This window comes from Mobula hypostoma, chromosome 8, assembly GCF_963921235.1.
Source record: "Mobula hypostoma chromosome 8, sMobHyp1.1, whole genome shotgun sequence".
Classification (NCBI taxonomy): Eukaryota; Metazoa; Chordata; class Chondrichthyes; order Myliobatiformes; family Myliobatidae; genus Mobula; species Mobula hypostoma.
In genome coordinates this window covers 119,040,009-119,064,457 of record NC_086104.1, presented here as the reverse complement: position 1 = coordinate 119,064,457, position 24,449 = coordinate 119,040,009, and the positions used below count along the sequence as shown (strand labels likewise).

General features: G+C 49.0%; 1 protein-coding gene across 2 annotated transcripts in view; it reads left to right on the top strand.

Moving 5' to 3' along the window:
* LOC134350222 (basal cell adhesion molecule-like) overlaps positions 1-24,215 on the top strand; it is a 42,377-nt gene extending 18,162 nt beyond the window's left edge. For both annotated transcript variants that reach the window (XM_063055224.1, XM_063055225.1), the window contains exons 5-16: positions 425-521; positions 1,330-1,512; positions 10,458-10,582; positions 11,622-11,775; positions 12,730-12,845; positions 14,393-14,534; positions 14,985-15,112; positions 15,211-15,346; positions 17,803-17,838; positions 18,546-18,690; positions 22,040-22,154; positions 22,374-24,215. In XM_063055224.1, the coding sequence (XP_062911294.1) occupies positions 425-521; positions 1,330-1,512; positions 10,458-10,582; positions 11,622-11,775; positions 12,730-12,845; positions 14,393-14,534; positions 14,985-15,112; positions 15,211-15,346; positions 17,803-17,838; positions 18,546-18,690; positions 22,040-22,154; positions 22,374-22,379 (1,383 nt within the window). In that variant the 3' untranslated portion in view covers positions 22,380-24,215. The remainder of the gene's footprint in view (positions 1-424; positions 522-1,329; positions 1,513-10,457; positions 10,583-11,621; positions 11,776-12,729; positions 12,846-14,392; positions 14,535-14,984; positions 15,113-15,210; positions 15,347-17,802; positions 17,839-18,545; positions 18,691-22,039; positions 22,155-22,373) is intronic.
* The last annotated feature ends 234 nt before the right edge of the window (positions 24,216-24,449 follow it).

Below are 24,449 nucleotides of genomic sequence, written 5' to 3'. Positions count from 1 at the left end.
ACAGCTTCTGAATAGAGGAACAGAGACGAGGAGGAATTTCTGTAGCCAGGGAGTACTGAATCTGTGGAATTCACAGATAATTAGAGAGGCCAAATCATTGGGACTATTTGAGGAAGAGGTTGATAAATTCTTGATTACTCAGGATGAGAAAGGATACGGGGAGAAGACAGAAGATTGGGGCTGAGATGGAAAATGGACCAAGGGTGATGAAATGGCAGAGAGGACTTGATGGGCCAAATGGCCTAATTCTGTAACTGTATCTTGTGGTCTTATGAACTTGAATTCATTACACGGTGCATGAAGCTGGAATACATCTACTTGTGCATCTGATTGGCCTAGGTTTGGGTTTAGTTCTGGATTTGGGATGGTCCATTTTTAGGATTAGTCTGGGTTTGGACTTTGACTCTCCCTCTGTCTGACCCAGATCGGAAGCTGCACCAGTCGGAATGGATACCCTGCACCCTCACTCATCTGGTATAAGGATGGATCAGCCCTTAACACTGTTACCACCCACAACCAGGGTAAGTCAGGGTGGGCAGCAAGGTACAGAAGGGTAGACAAACTGATCCTGACCTTCCCCACTAACCCCCACACACTGATCCCACCCAGACTGAACCCATCCTCTGACCCCACATTGACACCCCCTTCCCCTGATTCTGTCCACCCATATGATGGACCAACAGCCCTTGGTTTCGGTTTGGACACCCGTATCGAGTTCACTCCATTCCGGACTCGATTACTTCCTGTCACTGATCCGACCACCCTTCATTACGGACTGGACTTGTCTCCGTTCCGGACTGGACTCCTCTCCGTTCCGGACTGGACTTCTCTCCATTCCGGACTGGACTCCTCTCCGTTCCGGACTGGACATCTCTCCGTTCCAGACTGGATATCTCTCCATTCCGGACTGGACTTCTCTCCGTTCCGGACTGGACTTCTCTCCTTTCCAGACTGGACTTTACTCCGTTCCGGACTTCCATCGCTGACGAGACAACCTTCCATTATGGACTGGATTTCACTCCGTTCTGGACTGGATTACCTTTGTCAATGATGAGACGACCACCAAAACAGACTTGATTCTTCTCCACACTTACACGGGGAGGAGGGTGTTCAGTACTCACACTCACCACAGGACTGTACACAGGGAGGGGGTTCAGTACACACTCAGCACAGGACTGTACACTGGGAGAAGTTCAGAACTCACATTCAGCAGAGAGCTGTACACAAGGAGCGGGGTGAGTACACAAACTCAGACAAGGTAAATAAACTTCTCCAATGACATCTCTCCCCACCCCCTACATCTATCCTTTCTGCCCCACCCCCCTGCAGAGATGTACATGACGCCCCGGGTGGTGAAGGAAGCCAGTGGCCTGTACACAGTCAGCAGCCGCCTGTATCTGCGACTACACCGTGACGACAGGCACTCACAGTTCCACTGTAGGGTCCAGTACCTGACTGCTGCGGGGAACACCCTGTGGCTCGACTCGGACCCCTTCAACATCTCCCTGCATTGTGAGTGGGTAGTGGGGGGGTGCAGTTTGGGGGGCATGGGGTGAATCGTCAGTGCGGGGGACATGGGGGGATTGAGGGGTGAATTGTCAGTGTGTGCATGAGGGCTGAGTCATTAGTGTGTGGGGCATGAGGGGGGTATCATCAGTGTGAGGGGCATTCAGTGTAAGGGCTGAATCTGTGTGTGGGGCATTGTGGCTGAAAGGTGGATCGTCATCGTGTGGTGCATGAGGGGTGAATCGTCAGTGTGAGAGTTAGGGTGGTGGAGTTCAGTTGGGGGACTGAGGGGTAGTGTATGGTCATTTGGAGGTGAGGGGGTGAATCGTCAGTGTATGGACCATGAGACCAAAAGGCATAGGTGCAGAATTCGGCCATTCATCCCATCGAGTCTGCTCAGCCATTCTATCATGGCTGATCGCAGATCCTACTTAACCCCATACACCTGCCTTCTTTCCATATCATTTTATGCCCTGACCAATCAGGAAATTATCAACTTCCACTTTAAATATACTCATGGACTTGGCCTCCACCACAGTCTGTGGCAGAGTATTCCACAGATTCACTACTTTCTGGCTAAAAAAATTCGTCCTTACCTCTGTTCTAAAAATTTGCCTCTCAATTTTGAGGTTGTGCAGTCTAGTTCTGGATGCTCCCACCGTATGTAACATCCTCTTCATATCCACCTTTATCTAGTCCTTTCAGTGTTTGATAGGTTTTAATGAAATCCCCATGCATTCTTCTAAATTCCAGTAAGTACAAGCCCAAAGCTGCCAAACGCTCTTCAGATGTTAATCCTTAAGTCCCAGAATCATCCTCATGAACCTCCTCTGGACTCTCTACAATGACAACACATTCTTTCTGAGATATAGGGCCCAAAAACTTTCAGAAAGCCTTTGATAAGGTCCCACATAGGAGATTAGTGGGCAAAATTAGAGCATGTGGTATTGGGGGGTAGGGTACTGACATGGATAGAAAATTAATTGGCAGACAGGAAACAAAGAGTAGGGATTAACGGGTCCCTTTCAGAATGGCAGGCAGTGACTAGTGGGGTACCGCAAGGCTCAGTGCTGGGTCTGCAGCTATTTACAATATACATTAATGATTTAGATGAAGGGATTAAAAGTAACATTAGCAAATTTGCAGATGACACAAAGCTGGGTGGCAGTGTGAAATGTGCGGAGGATGTTGAGATAATGCAGGATGACTTGGACAGGTTGGGTGAGTGGCCAGATGCATGTCAGATGCAGTTTAATGTGGATAAATGTGAGGTTATCCACTTTGGTGGCAAGAATAGGAAGGCAGATTACTATTTGAATGGTGTCAAGTTAGGAAAAGGGGAAGTACAACGAGATCTAGGTGTCCTTGTTGATCAGTCACTGAAAGTAAGCATGCAGGTACGGCAGGCAGTGAAGAAAGTTAATGATATGTTGGCCTTCAAAACAAGGGGAGTTGAATATAGGAGCAAAGAGGTCCTTCTGCAGTTGTACAGGGCCCTTATGAGACCACACCTGGAGTATTGCGTACAGTTTTGGTCTCCAAATTTGAGGAAGAACATTCTTGCTATTGAGGGAGTGCAGCGGAGGTTCACGAGATTAATTCCCGGGATGGCGGGACTATCATATGTTGAAAGATTGGAGCGACTGGGCTTGTATACACTGGAATTTAGAAGGATGAGAGGGGATCTGATCTAAACATATAAGATTATTGAGGGACTGGACATGCTAGAGGTAGGAAACATGTTCCCGATGTTGGGGGAGTCCAGAACCAGAGGCCACAATTTGAGAATAAGGAGTAGGCCATTTAGAACGGAGTTGAGGAAAAACTTTGTCACCCAGAGAGTGGTGGATCTGTGGAATGCTCTGCCTCAGAAGGCAGTGGAGGCCAATTCTCTGGATGCTTTCAAGAAAGAGTTAGATAGAGCTCTTGATGATAGCGGAGTCAAGGGATATGGGGAGAAGGCAGGAACGGGGTACTGATTGTGAATGATCAGCCATGATCACAGTGAATGGCAGTGCTGGCTCGAAGGGCCGAATGGCCTACTCCTTCACCTATTGTCTATTGTCTAAAACTGTTGACAAAACTCCAAGTGCGGCTTGACTAGTGTCTTATAAAGCCTCAGCATTATCTCAATGCTTTTACATATATTCCCCTTGAAATAAATGCCAAGATTGCATTTGCCTTCTTTACCACAGACTCAACCCGTAAATTAAGTTTCTCCCCATTTAGATAATAGTCTGCACTATAGTTCCTTTTACTAAAATACATCATATACTTCCCAACACTGTATTCCATCTGCCACTTCTTTGCCCATTCTTCCAAATCGACTGTCCTGCTGCAATCGCATTGCTTCCTCAGCACTACCTACCCCTCCACCTATGTTAGTATCATCTGCAACTTTGCCACAAAGCCATCAATTCCATTATCAAAATCATTGACAAACAATGTGAAACGCAATGGTCCCAATTCTGGCCCCTGAGGAGCACCACTAGTTACTGGCAGCCAACCAGAAAAGACCCCCTTTATTCCCAGTTGCTGTCTCCTGCCTGTCAACCATTCTGTTATCCATGCCAGTAGCAGCCTCATGTGAGGCGCCTTATCAAATGCCTTCTGAAAATCCAAGTAAATGATCGCCAGTGCCTCTCCTTTGTCCACTCTGCTGGTTACTTCCTCAAAGAACTTTACAGAAGTTCTTTGATTTACATGATTTCCCTTTGCAGAAACCATGCTGACTTTGACTTATTTTATCATTAGTCTCTGTACCCCGAAACCTCATCCTTAATAATAGACTCCAACACTTTCCCAACCATTAAGGTTAGGCTAACTAGTCTATAATTTCCTTTCTTTTTCCTTCCTCTCTTCTTAAAGAGTGATGTGACATTTTCAATTTTCCAGTCCTCCAGGACCATGCCGAATGCATCTGCTATCTCTTCAGCAAACTCCTTCAGGACACTGGGATGTAGTCCATCGGGTCCAGGTGACTTATCCACCTTAAGACCTTTGAGTTTGCGTAGCACTTTTTCCTGTGTAATAACAATGGCACTTTCTCCTGTTCCCTGACACTCACAGACCTCTGGCACACTGCTAGTATTATCCACAGTGAAGACTGATGCAAAGTACTCATAAAGTTAATCTGCCATTTCTTTGTTCCCCATTACTACCTCACTACCATCATTTTCCAGTGGTTCGATATTAACTCTCACCTCCCTTTTACTTTTTATATAACTGGAAAAGACTTCTGGTATCCTGCTTTATATTATTGGCTGGTCTGCCCTCATATTTCATTCTTTCCTTTCTTTTAGTGTTTCTAGTTGCCTTTTGTTGGATTTTAAAAGCTTCCCAAACATCCAAATTCCCACTCACTTTTGCTACCTTATATGCCCTTTCCTTGGCTTTTATGCAGTCCTCAACTTCCTTGTCAGCCATGGTTGCCTCTCCTGCCATTTAAGAACTTCTTCTGAGAAACATATCTACCCTGAGCCTTGTAAACTATTCCCAGAAACCAGTCACCCCTGCCGTCAGCCCTGCCAGTACCCTCCTCAAATCTACCTGGATCAGGTCCTCTCTCATACCTCTGTAATTCCCTTTATTCTATTGCAATACTGATACATATGAGTTATGTTTCTCCCTCTCAAACTGCAGTATGAATTCAATCATACTGCAATCACAGCCTCCTAAGGGTTCTTTTACGTTAAGCACCCTAAAAAGATCTGGGCTATTACGCAACACCCAATTGAAGATAGCCTTTCCCCAAGTAGGCTCATGCAGAAGCTGCTCTAAAAAGACATCGTGTAGGTACTCAACCAATTTCCCCTCTTGTGATCTGACACCAACCTAATTTTCCCAATCCCCTTGCATATTTTGGTCTCCCAATACAATAGTGACATTATCCTTATTAAACGCAAACAACAGGAATTCTGCAGATGCTGGAAATTCAAGCAACATACATCAAAGTTGCTGGTGAAGAGGCGCCTCTTCCTATAGATGCTGCTTGGCCTGCTGCGTTCATCAGCAACTTTGATGTATTATCCTTATTACATGCCTTTTCCAGCTCCCTTTGCAATCGCAACCCCATATCATGGCTACTATTTGGAGGCCTGTATATGATTCTCATAATATTTTTTTTACCCTTTCAGTTTTTTAACTCCACCCACAAAGACTCAACATTCTCTGACCCTATGTCATCTCTTTCTAAAGATGTAATTCCATCTCTTACCAACACAGCCACACCACTGCCTATGCCCTCCTTCCTGTCCTTTCGATACAAAGTATATTATTTGTTGTTCAGCTCCCAACAATGGCCTTCTTTCAACCATGACTCAGTTATGCCCACGACGTCATACTGACCAATCTCTTAATTGCGCCACAAGTTCATCCACCTCATTCTGAATGCTACACGCATTTAAATACAGCACCTTCAGTCCTGCATTCTTCAACCTTTTGAATTTTGCCTCTGTGGTACAATTTAACTGTTTGCTCCCTCTGCATTTGTACCTAGTCACTGGCTTATCCTTCTTTACATTCATGTTACACCCATCATCTACTTGTAAACCTGCTGCTCATCCTCAGCTCTATCATACAGGTTCCCACCCCACTGCCATAGTAGTTTAAACTACTCACAACAGCTCTAGTAAACCTGCCCTCAAGAATATTGGTCCCAGTTATCCAGAAATCTGAATTCCTGCCCCCTGCTCCAAGTCTTCAGCCACACAGTTATCTGCCACCTTATTCTATTCCTATCCTCGCTTTCGCATGGCACAGGCAGCAATCCCAAGATTACTACTCTTGGGTCCTGCTTCTCAAATTCCTTCCTAACTCCCTGTATTCTGTTTAAAGGACCTCCTTCCTATGACATTGGTACCAATGTGTACCACGACTTCTGGCTGCTCACCCTCCTTTTTCAGGATATTGTGGATGTGTTCAGAAACATCGTGGACCTTGGCACCTGGGAGGCAAACTACCATCCACGTTTCTTTTAAGCATCCACAGAATCGCCTATCTGTCCCCCTAATACTGCTGCCCACCCTTATACTTTATTGTCACCAAACAATTGATACTAGAATGTACAATCATCACAGCGATATTTGATTCTGCGCTTCACACTCCCTGGATTACAAATATTAAATATTTAAAATATTAAAAATAGTAAAAATTAGTAAATATTAAAAATTTAAATTATAAATCATAAATAGAAAATAGAAAAATGGAAAGTAAGGTAGTGCAAAAACCGAGAGGCAGGTCCGGATATTTGGAGGGTACGGCCCCGATCCGGGTCAGGATCCGTTCATCAGTCTTATCACAGTTGGAAAGAAGCTGTTCCCAAATATGGCCATACAAGCCTTCAAGCTCCTGAGCCTTCTCCCGGAGGGAAGAGGGACGAAAAGTCTGTTGGCTGGGTGAGTCGTGTCCTTGATTATCCTGGCAGCACTGCTCCGACAGCGTGTGGTGTAAAGTGAGTCCAAGAACGGAAGATTGGTTTGTGTGATGTGCTGCGTAGTGTTCACGATCTTCTGCAGCTTCTTTCGGTCTTGGACAGAACAACTTCCATATCAGGTTGTGATGCACCCTAGAAGAATGCTTTCTACGGTGCATCTATAAAAATTAGTGAGGGTTTTAGGGGACGGGCCAAATTTCTTTAGTTTTCTCAGGAAGTAAAGGCGCTGGTGGGCCTTCTTGGCAGTGAACTCTGCTCGGTTGGACCAAGTCAGGTCATTTGTGATATTGACCCTGAGGAACTTAAAGCTTTTGACCTGTTCCACTTGCGCACCACTGATGTAAATTTGGTTGTGCGGTCCGCTACTCCTTCTGAAGTCAACAACCAATTCCTTCATCTTGCTGATGTTGAGGGATGGGTTTTTGTCTTCGCACCATGCCACCAGGTTCTTAATTTCCTCTCTGTACTGAAACTTAGGTTTAAGAAGCACTGCTGGCGCGGTGGACTCCAGCTGGGTCAGTAGCTTCGCTAGGGTGGTGTTGATCTCAATCTTGCTAGATTGGAGGTTTAGAAAGGTTTCTCGAGTATAGGATAGTGGAGAGGGCAGTTTGCTCAGGAGAGCACGCGCAAAGTTGCCAGTTACTGGTGCCATCTTTCTTTCTTTCACCCTCTTCAGTTCCCTACCCTTGTAAGCAACAGAGCTAGACTCAGTGCCAGAGGCACGGCCACTGTTGTTTCCCCTAGGAAGGTCATCACCCCTCCAATAGTACTGAAAATGGAGTACTTATTGTTGAGGGGGACCACCACAGAGTACTCTCCACTATCTGATGTTCTCCCTTCCCTCTCCGAACAGTCACCTATTTATCTGTCTCCCTGGGGTGACTACCTCCCTGTAGCTCCTGTCTGTCACTGCTTCACTTTCCCTAACAAGTCCACTTCCGTAGCACGGTCTCTAAGGAGCTGCATCGCGATGCACCTGGTGCAGATGTGGCTATCGGGGGAGGCTGGGAGTCTCCTGGAAATCAGAAAAGAACACAGGCTCTGCAGACATACCTCTCCGCCAATTCTCTCAAGATTTAATTCATAAAAAAAAGAAATAAGTAATGAATTTACCTACTTATCTTGCCTCTGCCTGAACTCTCCAAAGCCCTGTTGATTCAAAGCCTTACGACTCTGACCCAGACCACTCTGACGACCGCTCTCATGAGGACCACTCCAATAGACGGTTCCCCTCATTAATGGAGACTGGGTTTTTAATGCTCTTTGTGGGACTTGCGCAGGATCGCTCCTACTGTGTCTGCGCACTACAACAATCAAAGACTCCAATTGAAAAAAACTCCCTGATCTTTAAAGCTCTTTGCCGGACTTGCGCGGGAAAGCTTCTACTGCGTCTGCACAGCAGTCCAATCAAAGGCCGTTGGTGTGGACGGGTGAATCATCAGTGTGTGATGCATGGGGGGAGGATGGATGAATTGTTCATGTACAGGCGTGAGGGTTGAATCGTCACTGTGTGGGACATAGGGGATGAGGGGTAAATTGGCAGTGTGTGGGGCGTGGGGGAGTCAGAGGTGAATCATCAGTGTGTGGCATGAGGATGAGGGGTGGATCGTCAGTGTGAAGAGCATGGGGTGTGAGAAAAGGAATCGTCAGTATGAGATAAATAGTTGATGGGGGTGAATTGTCAGTGTGTGAGGTGTTGGGGGTGAGGGGTGTGGGGGGATGAGTTGAATCATCAGTGTGTGGGGTGTTGGGGATGTGGGGTGAATCATAATTGTGGGGTGTAATCTGAGGAAAGACATTCTTGCCATAGAGGGAGTACAAAGAAGGTTCACCAGATTGATTCCTGGGATGGCAGGACTTTCATATGATGAAAGACTGGATCGACTAGGCTTATACTCGCTGGAATTTAGAAGATTGAGTGGGGATCTTATTGAAATGTATAAAATCCTAAAGGGGTTGGACACGCTAGATGTAGGAAGATTGTTCCCGATGTTGGGGAAGTCCAGAACGAGGGGTCACAGTTTAAGGATAAAGGGGAAGCCTTTTAGGACCGACATGAGGAAAAACTTCTTTACACAGAGAGAGTGGTGAATCTGTGGAATTTTCTGCCACAGGAAACAGTTGAGGCCAGTTCATTGGCTATATTTAAGAGGAAGTTAAATATGGCTCTTGTGGCTAAAGGGATCAGGGGGTATGGAGAGAAGGCAGGTACAGGGTTCTGAGTTGGATGATCAGCCATGATCATGCTGAATGGCGGTGCAGGCTCGAAGGGCCAAATGGCCTACTCCTGCACTTATTTTCTATGTTTCTATGTAAGGGTTGAGGGGTGAATTGTCAGGGTGCAGGAGGTGGGGTGTGAATTGTCAGTTTGTGTTAGGGTTGTGGTGGTCAGTATGTAGGGGAGTGGGGGGTGTTGTTGGAATAGTGTCTGGTCATTTGGAGGTGAGGGTGCATCGTCAGTGTGTGGGGGGTCACCCACACGGGGTGAATGATAAATTGTGAGGGTCATGGCAGGGGAGTACAGCCAGTCGAGAGGAGGGTTGTTGTTAGGGTATGAATGATCATTTGGAGGTGCAGGGTGGATCATCAGTGTGAGAATGATGAGAGATGAATTGTCATTTTGTGGGGTGTGGGGGTGAGGGGTGTATCATCAGTGTGTGGGTCATGAGGGGTGAAGGGTGAATCGTCAGTGTGTGGAGTGTGGGGGTGAAGGGTAAATCGTCAGTGAAGGGTAAGTCGTCAGCATGAGGGGCATGGAGGGTCAGGGTTGGATCATCAGCGTGTGGGGGTATTGGATGTTGGGGCGGATTTTCAGTGTGATGGTCAGGGTGGTGGAGTTCAGCTGGGGTTTGGGGTCCGTGGGCATGAGGGGCAGTTGTTGGGGTAGTGTATGATTATTCAGAGGCGAAGGGTGAGGGGAGGGTTGTCTGTGTGTGGGCCGTGGGAGCAGGAGGGTGATTCAGCAGTGTGCAGTTTGACTGCTGTAGTTCAGTGGGGGGGAACTGGGAACTGGACAGGAGGGGCAGTTGTTGGGGTGGTGTGTGCTCGTTTGGAGTTGAGGGGTGGATCGTCAGTGTGGGGATCGGGGAGGTGGAGTTCAGTGTGGACAGTGAACAATGGGGCAGTTGTTGGGGTAGTGTGTGGTCATTTGGAGGTGAAGTGGTGCTGTTCCATGGGTAGGGGAGTGGGGAAAGTGGACAAATGGGGTGGCGTTTGAGTCAGACAGTTGGAATGTGTTTGGTGCCAGGCGGATGGGCGGAGAGGGTGAAACCGGTGTGGAAGGGTTTCGAGCTGAGGGTGGGTTGTGAGGGGACGACGGAGCCTCTGAGGGTGAGAGTGAGTGTGGGATTGCGGGATGAGGTGTGTGTGGGAGAAAACTGTTGATGATTAGGAGTGGCTGGAATGTGATCAGGTGATGGGTGGGATGCCTGCCCGACCCCACAGAGGGTGCGCGGTCCCATCTCCATTGCGGGATGGTCCCCTCTCCCACTGATGCTAACCCACACCTTGCTCACAGACCACACCGAACACGTGACCTTTAACCTTGACTCGGACACTGACATCAAGGAGGGAGATGATGTACGGATGCGATGCACGGCAGACGGATTCCCTCAGCCTGAGTACATCCTGTACAGAGTGGTGGTGAGTATATGGGGAGCGGGCTGGGTGATGAAAGGAGCAGGTGGTGAATTCCGGGCATGGGCCTGATTTGTAGGATCAGGAGAGAGGACAACAAAGGATATGGAAAAATGGTTGTCTTCCAAGTGACTCAAATAAAAATAGATGAGTCAGTAAATTTGCAAATGACACAACGAGTGGTGGCATTGTGGATGGTGTTGAACAAGGGGTTCCCAAACTTCTGCATGCCATGAACCAATATCATTAAGCAAGAGATCTGTGGACCCAGGTTGGGAAACCCTGGGTGGGAATTCCTGGTGTAGAGGGAGGAGATTCCTGGTGTAGACGGTAGTAGCCCTTGGTGTAGATATGGAATCTCCTGGTGGGAGCCGTTGGTGTAGAGGTTGGGTGTACCTGGTGTAGAGGGTGGGAATTGCTGGTGTAGAGGGTGGGAATTCCTGGTGTAGAGGGTGGGAATTGCTGGTGTAGAGGGTGGGAATTCCTGGTGTAGAGATTGAAAACCTCTGGTGTAGAGGGTGGGAATTCCTGGTGTAGAGATTGAAAACCTCTGGTGTAGAGGATGGGAAGTGTGTCTGTTACAGTGAGGGTTGTAGGTTGTGTCAGTGTCACAGTGAGGGGTATGGGGTGTGTTAGTGTCACAATGAGGGTTGTGGGGTGTGTCAGTGTCACAGTGAGGGGTGTGGGGTGTGTCGGTGTTACGGTGAGGGTTGTGCGGTGTGTCAGTATTACAGTGAGGCATGTAGGTGTGTATCAAATTCAAGTTACAATGAGGAGGTTTGAGTGTCATTTCTTTTATCCCTGCTCTTGGTCTTTTGGCCTGCACCTTTGTTGGGAGGTCAGCCCTGTGTTTATCATTTGGCAGTTACCCCTCTGCCTGTTGCTGGACAGTCATCCTGATTTTCATTGGCTGTCACCCTGCCATTTCTCTGGTGGCTGCATGATGGTCACTCGCTCTGCCTGTCATTCGAGGGTTATCCCTTCAACAGTTTTTGGTCAATCGGTCCCTCTGCCTGTTGACAGATACAGCTCTTCCTGTACACAGGGTGATGAGGAGCACGAAATCCTTACCAGTAAAGACGGGCTGTTGATTTTGAAGGATGTGTCGAGGAATGACAGTGGTACCTACCGCTGTGAGGCGTTGGACTTTGATGCTCCGCCAGATGTGCTGAAGAAGGACATCTCCATCTTTGTACACTGTAAGGCCATCTGCCTCTGACTCCATCTGCTCTTCCCCCTTCCCCCCTCTCCAATCCACATCCTCTCCCCACCCACCACATCTCCATTTCTCTCCCCCCTCTGCACCACCTTTTCCCTCCCCCTCACTCTCTCACTACTCATCCTTTCTCCCCTCTTTCATCACTCTCCTCTCACTGTTTGCCCTCTCAATACCTCCCTCTGCACCCTGCCTCTCTCCCACTTCTGCCTCCCTACTATCTTCTCAATCTCCTCTCACTCCCTCCTCACTTTTCCCTCTCCCTGTCTCCTCTAATTCTGTTTTGCTCTCTGCATCTCTCCCCCTCCCAAATCCCCTCTCTCCCCACCTCCTCATCTCACCTTTTCTCCTCCCCTCTCTTCATCTCTCCCTTAAACTGTCTCCCACACTCTCCCTATCCTCTCTTCTCCCCCTCTGTCCTCATCTCCCCCTCTCTCAATCTCCCCATCTCCCCCACTCTCTCCCCTCTCATCCTCCCACTCTCCCCTCCTTCTCCCCTCTCTACACCCTCCTCCCCCCTCTCTTCTGTGCCTCACTCCCTTCTCTCCGCACCCACCCCACTCCTCTCCCTATCTCCCTGTGTCTATAGTTTTGGAGGTTTGGTGGGGGTGAGGGAGAAGATCCACAGAAGAACCCTGAATAACAGGTGACCGGTGAATCCCACGTACCTGTGGGATACTGGTAGTTTCTGAGTGGGATGGAAATTCACTGGTGGTGGGGTGTGGAGTTTGTGGTGATGGGTGTGCTCTGTAGAAGTGGAGATGAGCACTGGGCTGATGACTGTAAATAACTGCCCTCTTTTCTTCCACCAGACTGGTAGAACTGATGACCAAAGGGTCCCTCACTCCACAGCTTGGGCAGGGTGGGGTTTGTGAGGGGTTGCGCTGTAGGGGAAGTGTTGGGCCGAATTTAACTCCTATCTCTGTCCCTCTGACAGACCTGCAGCCTCCAGTACTGAACAGCAAAAGTCCCCTCATTGTCCACCTGGGACAGGATGTCGAGGTCTCCTGTTCCTCACGGGGCTCAGACACACCCAAGATCATTTGGAGGAAGGTTAGTGGTCCTACACAAAACATGCAACATGCAACACAATGCACAACAAGCAACATGCAGTACACAACACACAACACATGACATGCAACACACAACACGCAGCACACAAGACGTACCACACAACACGTGAAGCCTGCACATAACATACACACAGTGACCACAACATTAGGAACTTCCTGTACACCTGATAGAGTGGCCACTGAGTGTTTGTGTGTGGTCTTCTGCTGCTGTGGCAAGGTTTGACATGTTGTGTGTTCAGAGATGCTCTGCTGCAAATCTCTGTTGTAACATGAGTTACTGCCACCTACCTTCCTGTCAGCCTGAATCAGTCTGACCATTCTCCTCTGACCTCCCTCCCAGGGCATTTTCACCCACAGAACTCCCACCCACTGGATGTTTTTTTTTGTTTGCTGCACCATTCTCTGTAAATTCTCGAGACTTGTGTGTGATAATCCCAGGAAATCAACAGTTTTTAAGGTACTCAAACCACCCCATATGGCACCAACAATCATTCCACAGTCAAGGTCACATTCCTTCCCCATTCTGATGTTTGGTTTGAAGAACAACTGGACCCTTGACCATGTCTGTGTGCTTATAGGCAATTGAGTTGCTGACTCATGATTGGCTGATTAAATATTTGCATTAATGAGCAGGTGAACAGGTGTACCAAATAAAGTGGCCACTGAGTGATTAACACCACATAATGTACAATATACAATACACAGTACACAATGAACAATACACAACATGAACACATTGCACAATGCAGAACGCACAACACACAATATACAATATACAGCACACGGTGCAAAATATACAATACATACTGCACAACACAATGATCTATGAATAACACAATTGAACATACAATACACATCATAGAGTACACAATGCTCAATATACAATACACAATGCATATCACACAACATACAACAAACAACACAATGCATAGAACACCGAACATTGAACATGAATGTTACAGCACAGGAACACAGCCATCAGCCCAAAATGTCTGTGCCAAACATGAGGCTGAATTAAACCTAATCCCTTCTGTCTGCACATGATCCATATCCCTCCACCCTGCATATTTATGTGTCTGTCTAACACTATTATTGTATCCGCCCCAACCCTCACTCCTGGCAGCCTTTACTGTCTGTGTAACTAAACTTGTCCCACTCATCTACTTTGAAGTTATTATGTCTCCTGTTAAGTGCATGCCTTCTAGGCATTTCCCCACAGGGAAAGATCTATCTATTCCATTTTTGCCTCTTGTCATCTTATAAACTGTTATCAGGTTTCCACACAGTCTCCATCACTACAAGGGAAACAACCCTTGTTTGTCCAATCTCTGCATAGAGCTCTCATCCACACTGCATCCTGGTGAAACTTTCCTGCACCCTCCCCAAAGTATCCACATCCTTCCTGTCAGGGCAACGGCCAGAACTGCACACAGCACTCCAAATGCACCTGTCTTCCTGCTGTCCAACCTGGAAAGCCACAACTCCATGGGGATCACTTAGCTGTGAATCAGTTCCCATTTATTTCAGGGCAAAGACCACCTCTCACACTCCGGGACCCTCAGCCTCAGAAAAGTGGGCTACAAGTCAAGTGGGACATACATGTGTGAGGCGAGTGTGCCTTCCATCCGCGGGCTAGTCACAACACGGCAACTGAAGATTCTCGTTGAAGGTGAGGAGGAGTGGGTAATGTTTACAGAGACAGGGAGAAGTGTCGGGGCCAGAAGGGGTTACAGAGATGGGAAGGGGTATGGGGCACTAGGTGTTACAGAGATGGTGAGGGATGTAGGGGACAATAGGGGCTACAGAGATGGGGAGAGGTGCAGAGGCTAGAGGGGGTTACAGAGACGGGGCGGTGTAGGGGCTGGAAGGGGTCTCAGAGACAGGGAGTGTAGAGTCAGAGAGGGATACAGTGAAGGAGAAAAGAGTAGGGGATCGGAGGAGGTCACAGAGACGGGTTGGGTTGTGAGGCTGGGTATTGGTCAGGGCTGTGATTCGTATCAGGACTGGATGGGTTTGGGATGGTGTGGGTGGGGTTCAGAACAGAGTGGGGTGCTACGGGACACTTCGTTATGGATTGTGTCACATCTCCAATTTTCTCTCCCCCCACCCCCCACCACAGGGAGACCCTCCATGGAGACAACACCATTGAAGGTGACGGTGCAGAAGGAAGGTGAGCGCATCATCCTCACCTGCTCCTCCTCGGGCCACCCCAGCCCCAAGATCACTTGGAGTATCGATAAACAGCCGGTAGGTGGTGATCCCCTTCCTTGGTGAGCCAGGGTGTGGGGGTGTTGACCCTGCGCAACCCTTTGTGACCCTGTATGACTCTGTTTGCCTTTCCCCAGATGGTGAGCTCCTTGGATCAGATGGTGGTCAGTAAGGTCTCTCTGCCTGTCAGTTCGATACTAGCCCAGACCGGTGTGTTCTGTAATGCCAGCAACAAGCATGGATGGAGCCAACGGCATTTCCAGCTATCCATTGGTGTGTGAGGAGGGGTGCGACGGTAGCTGCGGGGGAGGGAGGGTTGAGGGTGATGCAGAGGGAAAGGACAGGGAAGGTAGGGAAGTGGATGGGATGAAAGGAAAGTGGGTGAGGGACAAGTGGAAGGGGAAGGGAGGGAGGTGAGTGGGTTAGACCAGACTGGGTGAGTGAGGGAAAGAATGGGAGGGAGGGAAGTTTCAGATGGCAAGGGGTATAAGGGGAGAGGGGGTACTAGTTTGATCTAAAACCAGTGTTTTATGGCTAAACAAAGGTGACTACAATGGGATAAGGGAGGAATTGGATAGGATAGACTGGGAACACAGGCTGTATATGATGGGATGGTTGAGAAACAGTGGAAGACTTTCAGAGAGATTTTTCACAGTGCTCAACAGAAGTATATTCCAGTTAAAAGCAAGGACAGTAAGGGGGGGAGAGCCAGCCTTGGATAACTAAGGAAATCAAGGAAACAATCAAACTAAAAGCTCATGTGTTAGAAGTCACCAGGAGTAGGTCACTAGAAGGTTAGGAAAACTTTAAAAAGCAACAATGAAACACTAAGCCAGCAATAAAGAAAGGGAAGATAGGTTATGAAAATAAGCCAGCACAAGATATAAAAATGATTAGTGAAAGTTTTTATGATTATATAAAGCGGAAAAGGGTGGCCAAAGTGAACGTAGATCCCTTGGAGGATGAGAAGGAGAAATTGATATTAGGTAGGGAAGAAATGGATGAGGCTTTGAATGACAATTTTGTGTCAGTTGTCACAGTGGAGGGCACTTCTAACATGACAAAGAGAGATGATATGGATGCGATGGACTCTGGGCAGGTCCTGGTGGATTGGAAGAAGGCGAACATCACGCCACTGTTCAAAAAAGGATGTAGGCAAAAGGCAGGTAACTATAGGCCAGTTAGTTTAACATCTGTTGGCAAAATGCGTGAAGCTATCATTAAAGAAAAAATAGCAAGGCATTTGGAAAGAAATGGATCCATCAGGCAGATGCAGCATGGATTCAGCAAATGCAGATCCTGTTTGACAAACATACTGGAGTTCTTTGAGGATATAACAAGCGTAGTGGATAGAGGGGAATAGATGGCTGTTCAGAAGGCTTTCGATAAGGTCCCACATAAAAGACTTATCCATAAGATAAGGATGCAGAAAAGCTGCAGGTGATGTATTAGCCTGGATAGAGAATTGGTTAACCAATAGAAAGCAAAGAGTTGGGATATATGGGTGTTGCTCTGGTTGTCAATCTGTGGTGAGCGATGTGCCACTGGGGTCAGTGCTGGGCCCGCAACTGTTCACGATATACATTAACAATCTGGAAGAGGGGACCGAGTATAGTGCATCTAAGTTTGCTGGTGACACTAAATTGAGTGAAAAAGCAAATTGTCCAGAGGATACTGAGAGTCTGTAAAGAGATATAGATAGGTTAATTGAGCAGGCAAGGGCCGGGCAGATGGAGTACAATGTTGGTAAATGCGAGGTCATCCACTTTGGAAGAAAAAATGGAAGATCAGATTATTATTTAAATGGTAAAAGACTGCAGCATGCTGCTTTGCAGAAGAACTTAGGAGTGCTTGTGCATGAATCGCAAAAGGTTGGTTTGCAGGTGCAGCAGGCTTTCAAGAAGGCAAAGGGAATGTTGTCCTTCATTACTAGAGGGATTGAATTTACGAGCAGGGAGGTTATGTGACAACTGTATAAGGTACTGATGAGGCCACATCTGGAGTACTGCATGCAGATATTTGAGGAAGTATATACTGGCTTTGGAGGTGGTGCAGAGGAAGTTCACCAGGTTGATTCCAGAGATGAGGGGGTTAGACTATGAGGAGAGATTGAGTTGCCTGGGACTGTACTCACTAGAATTCAGAAGGTATGAGAGGAGATCTTATAGAAACATATAAAATTATGAAAGGGATAGATATGATAGAGGCAGGAAAGCTGATTCCATTGGTAGGTGAGACTAGAACTGGGGAACATAACCTCGGAGAAGTAAATTTAGGACAACAATGAGGAGGAACTGCTTTTCCCAAAGAGTGATGAATCTGTGGAATCTCTGCCCAATGAAGCAGTGGAGGCTACCTCAGCAAACATATTTAAGACAAGGTTGGATAGACTTTTGCATAGTAGTGAAATTAAAGGTTATGGGGATAAGGCAGGTAGGTGGAGGTGAGTCCATGCTCAGGTCAGCCATGATCTTATGAATGGCCGAGCAGGCTCGGTGGGTCAGATAGCCTAACCCAGCTCCTATTTCTTATGTTCTGATGTTCTTTTTAAGGGAGGTATATGAGGGGAGAGTGGAAAAGGGAGGGGTATGGGGAGGTGAGATGAGGAGCGAGGAGGGAGTGGATGGTGGATGGTAGGTGGTTTGTCACCAGGCAGAGGAAAGCCAAGGGGAAAATTCTGGTACGTGGTATCCGGATTAATCCCTCACCCCAGTGTTTATCTCTTCCAGTTCCTCCCACCAGCAAGGCCCCCATATCATCTGGAGGTAAGTGTGTGACCCCCGCCCCCCTCGATCCACAGACACTTCTCTAACTGACCCTGGCACTCTCATGGACCTCACAATGATTATGGTGGGATTTCACCTCCCCCACCACTGCTCCCCTTCTCTGTGACCTCTACCAGTCCCTACATCTCTCCCTGTCTCTGTGACCCCCTACCATCCCCTACACCCCTCCCTGTCTCTGTAACCGTACTGTCCTGTAAACCCTTCCCTGTCTCTGTAACTCCCTTTGCCCCCCATCTCTGTGACCCCTACTGTCCCCTAACCCCTCCCCATTTCTGTTACCCTGTCCATCCCCTACACCCCTCCCCCTCTCTGTGACCTCATCTGGCCCCTACACCCCTCCTCATAATTCTGTCTCTGTCATCCTTGTATTCTCAAGATCTCTCTCTCTCTAATTCACACTCTCTCTTGTTCTCTTTCTATTTTGTTCTCTTCTCTCATTCTCTTGTTGCTTCTCACTCATTCACTTTAATCCACTCGTTTTCTCTCCCTCTTTCATCTCCCTCACTCCCTTCCTCTCACTCGTGCTCTCCATCTCCCTCTCTCCCACTCTGTGACTTCCTCCCTCTTCTTCTCTCTCAGTCCTGTTAAACCTCTCTCCCACTCTGTCCCTGTGTCCTCACACTCGCTCCCTCTCCCTCCCTCTCGCTCCATCCCTGTGACGGCCTTTGCGCTCGCTCTCTCTACAGGGAGCCAGGAGCAGGGGGCAGGAGGAGGTGTGGTGGTGATCGTGGTCGTGGTCTGCGTGGTTCTGCTCCTGCTGGTGGTCGGCCTGCTCTACTGCCTGCACAGGAAGGGTAAACTGCGCTGTGGCGGCTCCGAGAAAACAGACACGTGAGTGCCAGAGGGATGGAGCGTTCCCGGGAGTGTGGCTGGGGAGACAGGGCATGTGAAGGAGAGTTACACAGACGTACTGCATGAAAACAGCTCCTCGGACCAACTCGTCCATATTTGCCAGTGTTTGTTCCATATCCCTCTAAACCTTTGCTATCCACACTCCTGTCCAAGTGTCTTTTCAATATTCCCACCTTGACCACTTCCTCTGGCAGCTCGTTTCATTTACAAACCAACATCTGGGTGAAATAGTTGTCCCTCAGGTTCCTAGTATTCTCTCCCATCTCACCATAGAGCTGTGCCCTCCAGTTCTTAACTGACTGCAGAAGGAGAGCATTTGTGAGGGAGACATACTGAGACGGACAGAGGAGGGGGATGCAGCCAAGAGGCGGGGGGGAGGGTTGCAGAGCAGAGAGACAGAGAGAAGGAGAGGCAGACAGACAGATAGAGACAGAGAGGGGTGGGGAGGTGACGAGAGAGGGTGCAGAGACAAAGATAGCGAGGGAGAGGGCAGAGGGAGACAAAGGTAGAGAGGGATAGGTCAGACAGAATGAAAAGCAGGCAGCGAGAGGGAATAAAGAGAGAAGGAGAGGGGAAGGAGGGAAGGAAACAGAGATGGGGAAAGATAGATGGGAAAAGAGAAAGAGAGAGGGGCTGGTGCAGGGGTCAGAAAGAAAGAGGAGAGATGGAGAGTGAAAGATGGAGGAGGGGGGCAGTGAAGGAGATGAGAGGCAGAGAGAGAGGAGAGGTGAGATAAAAGTTGGCTCAGGCTTGCTGCTTTGTGGGATACACCATTTCCCAGCATGTAGGGTTTGGGCACAGGCAGCCTGAACGTGTCACTGGTCTGTGCCAGAGGAGCCGGGGGGGAGGTGTTGGAGGATTAGCTCTAGAGGGAGCAGTGAGGGGAACATAGCCCTGGGGCGTTGCATGCACCTTGCTTGATACAGATGTCACACTCACTGCCGTCTGCGATAATCCCAGTGGATCTCATTAGACGCGCCAAGGCTGCCTGTCCAAACCCTGTGCGCTGGCAAACCGGTTCTAATGTGTATTTAATGATGCTGCGTAATTATCAGAGGTGTCTCACAGCCCAGCTGAGGGACGAGGGAGGCTGAAGGTGGGGGTAGGGAGGGGATTGCAGGCTTGGGATACCCCTCAGAGCTGCAGCACAATTTCTCATCTCAGCTGGCTGGTGGTCTGTTGCCACTCAGCTCGGGGGGACACGGCCAGAGAAGGAGTCCAGACCACTGCACCTCACTAGCCGTGGTACGGAGTGGAAGGGCAGGGAGGTGTCGATATAATTCAGGGACATTTATACTTTGTTAGTCTCTGGCTCGAGTACTGCGCCCAGCATTGGTGTCTATGCTGTGAATCAGGTGACAGTGCTGCAGGATCAGAAGCCAGAGCATCAGAATCAGACCAATCAGCCCGTGCAGTCTGATCCGTAATTCCATCATGGCTGACTTATTATCCCTATCAACCCTATTCTCCTGTCTTCCCTGTAACCTTTGACACCCTTACCAATCAGGAACTAGCAATCATCGCTTAAAATATACCCAGTGACTTGGCTTCCTCGGCTATTTTTGCAAAGAATTCCACAGACTCACCACTCTCTGGCTGAAGAAATTCCTCCTCATCTCTGTTCCAAAGGGACAGGCTCTATTCAAAGTCTATGCCTTCTGGACCTAGACTCCCCCACCATTGGAATCATCCTCTCCATGCCCACTCAACGAATCCCCCCCTCAGCCTTCAAAGCTCCTGTGAGTACAGGACCCGAGCCATCAAATGTTAACCCTTTCATATGTCGGATCATTCTTGTGAACCTCCTGCACTCTCTCCAATGTTTGCAGATCTTTCCGTAGACAGAGGTCCCAGAATGGTTCACAATACTCCCTGCAGTCTGACCAATGTCTTATAAAGCCCCAGCATTATATCCTTGTTTTTATATTCTAGTTCTCTTGAAATGAATGCTAACATTGCGTTTGTCTTCCTCACCACCAACTCAACATGCAAGTTAACCAGTAGGGGATTCCTGCAGTGGGACATTTTCTGGAATAGAGTGTCTTGACGCGTTGGGGTGGGGGGGGGGGGGGTGGTAAAACATTTTTTTTAAAGTCTCATGAGGAGAGACTGGTTGGGCTGTATCTTTTCTTCCCAGAGTGGTGGGGGAACCTAAAACCAAGGGGCATAGATAGGGTAGACAATCCGTGGCAGAGATGTCTCTGGTCAGACGGTTTAGGTCTGAGGAGAAAGTGGAACAGGAACAGACCCATTGTCCTATCATGTTGTGCTGAGTGAATTAAACTGGTAATTAAATACCGAACTGAACTAATGGCAATGTCCACATCCCTACATTCTCACTCAGATTCCTCCATTCTCTGCACACTGAGAGCCTCTTCAACACCCATATTGTATCTGCCTCCATTCTCACCCCATCAGAACATTCAAGGCACCCACCACTGCATACAAAAAATTTGCCCTGCACATCACTTTCAACTTTCCCCACTCACCTTAAGTGCATTCCCTCTTGCTTTAGACATTTCCTGTTTTGACATGTACTGGGAATGAGGTGCTGGCATATTCTAAGCCTCACAGAGAGGGGTGAGGGGTTTTGAGGGGATATAAGGGACCTTGAGGAGTTTGTGGAACCCCCTCACAACGCTGACCAGCACTGGTATGACCGAGGCAGAGATGGGTCAGAACTAGTGCTGGGAAACGGGAGCACTGTAGGTGGGTCAGCACTAAAACAATTGGTTGAAGGGCATGTCTGTTCTGTGTTACGTAGTGTTATATCTCCTCTCTCATGGCCTCCATCAGCTGGGGACAGACTATTGACCCTGAGGTCTTCATGCCTTCTCCTGCCTTGCCCCATATGGGCCAGGATGTTCACGAGCTCCCAATGTGATCTGAAGCAGAGGGGCTTTTACCAAAGATCCCCAAATCCCAGCTAGTCAAAAGGGAACAGGAGGCACTTCAGCCCCTCAAGTCCCTGGTGACCCACTGAGTCAGAACCCAGCTACCTCTTCCTACACTTACTATGCCCCCCTCCGTTTCCTCAGTGTCCAGGAATCTCTGCTGGACACATTAAGGCTCCTTCATTCCCAGGATGACTAATCCTTCTGAGGCTGGACCCCCTGGTCTTGTGCAGCTGACGGGGTGGGGGGGGAGTATCCTCCCCACACCTCCTTGTTGAGGTGAGTGAGAACGATGTTCATGTATACAGAGTGGGGCTGGAAAAGTGAGGACCCACCCACCACCACCTCAGTGAGAGTGGCGTAAAGGCGGTTTGGGTCGGGAACGTAATGTTGGAACTGGACTGACCAACCTGGTGCCTTCTTTCCTCTCCTAGGGTTCACACAGAGGTCAGGAATGATGACATCGTGGTGGAGATGAAGACGGGCCAATCAGCAGAGACCTCTGGGCTCCTGGGCGTTAACACAGAGAGGAGGCCCGGACCAGACAGGGTGAGATGGCGCTATCCCAGGACTCAGACCTGTCTCAGATTATCCCGTTGCCGACCTACCGCTGACCTGTCCCAGACTCGTTCCTGTTCTGTCCTGCAGAGATCCAACCCAGAGGTGTCTGCTGACCAGACCCAGACATTTTCCAGTGCTGCCAATTACCCAGCTCCCTCGGACGTTTGGTCCATCTCTGCCCCACTAACCCTGTCTCTCTGTCTCCAGCGCTAGGTCTGGACCTGCTAACAGACCCAGGAGGAGCATGGAGGAACTACAGACACAAGGGATGAGGGAGAGAGTGATTCTGTGGTAAGGGACCAGGCCTGTCTCCGCCCACCACTCTCTCACCAGATGGACACCTTCCTAACACTGTCTTCTGTCAAAGCAGAGCCAGTCGAACTCCTTACCACAAACACTGGGCTGCGAGACTCTCCTCACTCTGACCCAACCCCAACGCAACTCAAGGCTGCAGCTCAGTCTATGCTCCACACTGGACATTAAGGGTCTGCCCACTGCTCCCCTCTACAGTTCGACCCTCATGGGCACACACTGGCCAAATGGGATGCTGCAGAGGATACCGCACTCTGTGACCCAGAAGTGTGTGATGGGACAGTATGCAGGGAGTTTCACTCTGTGTCTGACCCTGGGAGTGTGTGATGGGATGCTGTGAAGGGAACTTTATTTTGCATCTGACCCCAGGAGTGTGTGATGGGACAGTGCAGAGGGAGCTTCACTCCATGTCTGACCCCCAGGAGTGTGTGATGGGACAGTGTAGAAGGAGCTTCACTCTGTGTTTGACCCTGCGAGTGTGTGATGGGACAGTGCAGAGGGAGCTTCACTCTGTGTCTGACCCTGGGAGTGTGTGATGGGACAGTGCAGAGGGAGCTTCACTCTGTGCCTGACTCCGGGAGTGTGTGATGGGACGGTGCAGAGGGAGCTTCACTCTGTGTCTGACCCTGGGAGTGTGTGATGGGACGGTGTGGAGGGAGCTTCACTCTGTGTCTGACTCCGGGAGTGTGTGATGGGACGGTGCAGAGGGAGCTTCGTTCTGTCCGGCCCCGGGAGTGTGTGATGGGATGGTTCAGCGAGAGCTTACCCCTATGACAGTGTGTTAACCAATTAGAGTATATCCCTACTCTCAAACCTGTGCCTCTTGTTGATTGGAGGAAGTCCTACCTGTACAGGATATAACCATGTTGGTGCCCAATTCCTCAGCGCCCAGAGTTTGTGATGATGAGATCTGACTGCCATCTTTCCACTGTTTGTGCTTGATGTTTTTTTTAACGAGAGGGGACCCAGATAGGGTTTTGATTGCCTCACCTTCCCACTCCTTTCATACTCATTTCCTCAGTTCTGTGTCACACCCTGTGCCAGAGAGGTCAATGGGGTTCTCCCATCTGGACACCTCGCCATACCTCAGCCTGCACTGACCACTGTGGGACTGTCTGTGCAGCTCAGTAACCCCGGCCTGACAAGCGGTCAATTCCGTCCACAACCTTGATTCCCACCTCCCTCACTTTCTCACCCCATGGTCATAATACCCATCCTGTATGGTCCACTACCAAATCTCTCCACTTCCTAACACCCCTCTCCCTCTCCAACACTCCCATCCCCTTCCCTTTCTCCCCAACACCCATCTCTTCCATTCCCTCTTCTGTTCCCTTCTGTCCCTTCCTCCCCTCCTCCTCTCCCTTCCTGCCTCTCGCTCTCCTTCAGTGGGACTGTATATGCATCGTGGGTGTTCAGCAGACACAGTGGATCTCCCATCCAATTTATCACCACTCCTGCCCCTCCCTCCCCTGCTTCCCCAGCACCTTCCCCTACCCAAACTCCTCCCTTCCTGCCTGCCTGACCCCTCGTCCTACCCCCACCATCAAACCACCATTGACTGGGGCTTTGAACCCATCTGGTATCCTCTCTCAGCCTGTGTCGTGCTCTGTATATACTGTGTGTTGTGTAGAGTTGGGTTGTGTAATAGACATTGGTGTAACAAACATCAAAGTAACAGACGTTGCTGTACCAGACATTGGTGTAACAGAATCTATTAACAGACACTGGTGTAACAGACGCGGTTTACAGACACTGGTGTAACAGACGCTGTGTGTGTCACCACTTGGCTCCTGTCTCTTATTTCACATTCAGTGCCCACACCAGGGCTGGTGTGAGTGTTACTGATGCTAAACCCTCAGAGTTTCACTGATGATCATTGAGGAGGCGAGAGGAGAGAGGGGAATGGGAGATGGGAGGCATAGTAGGATTGTGTGGCCAGAATGCAATGGAAGATGGTGGTGAACCTCTGTA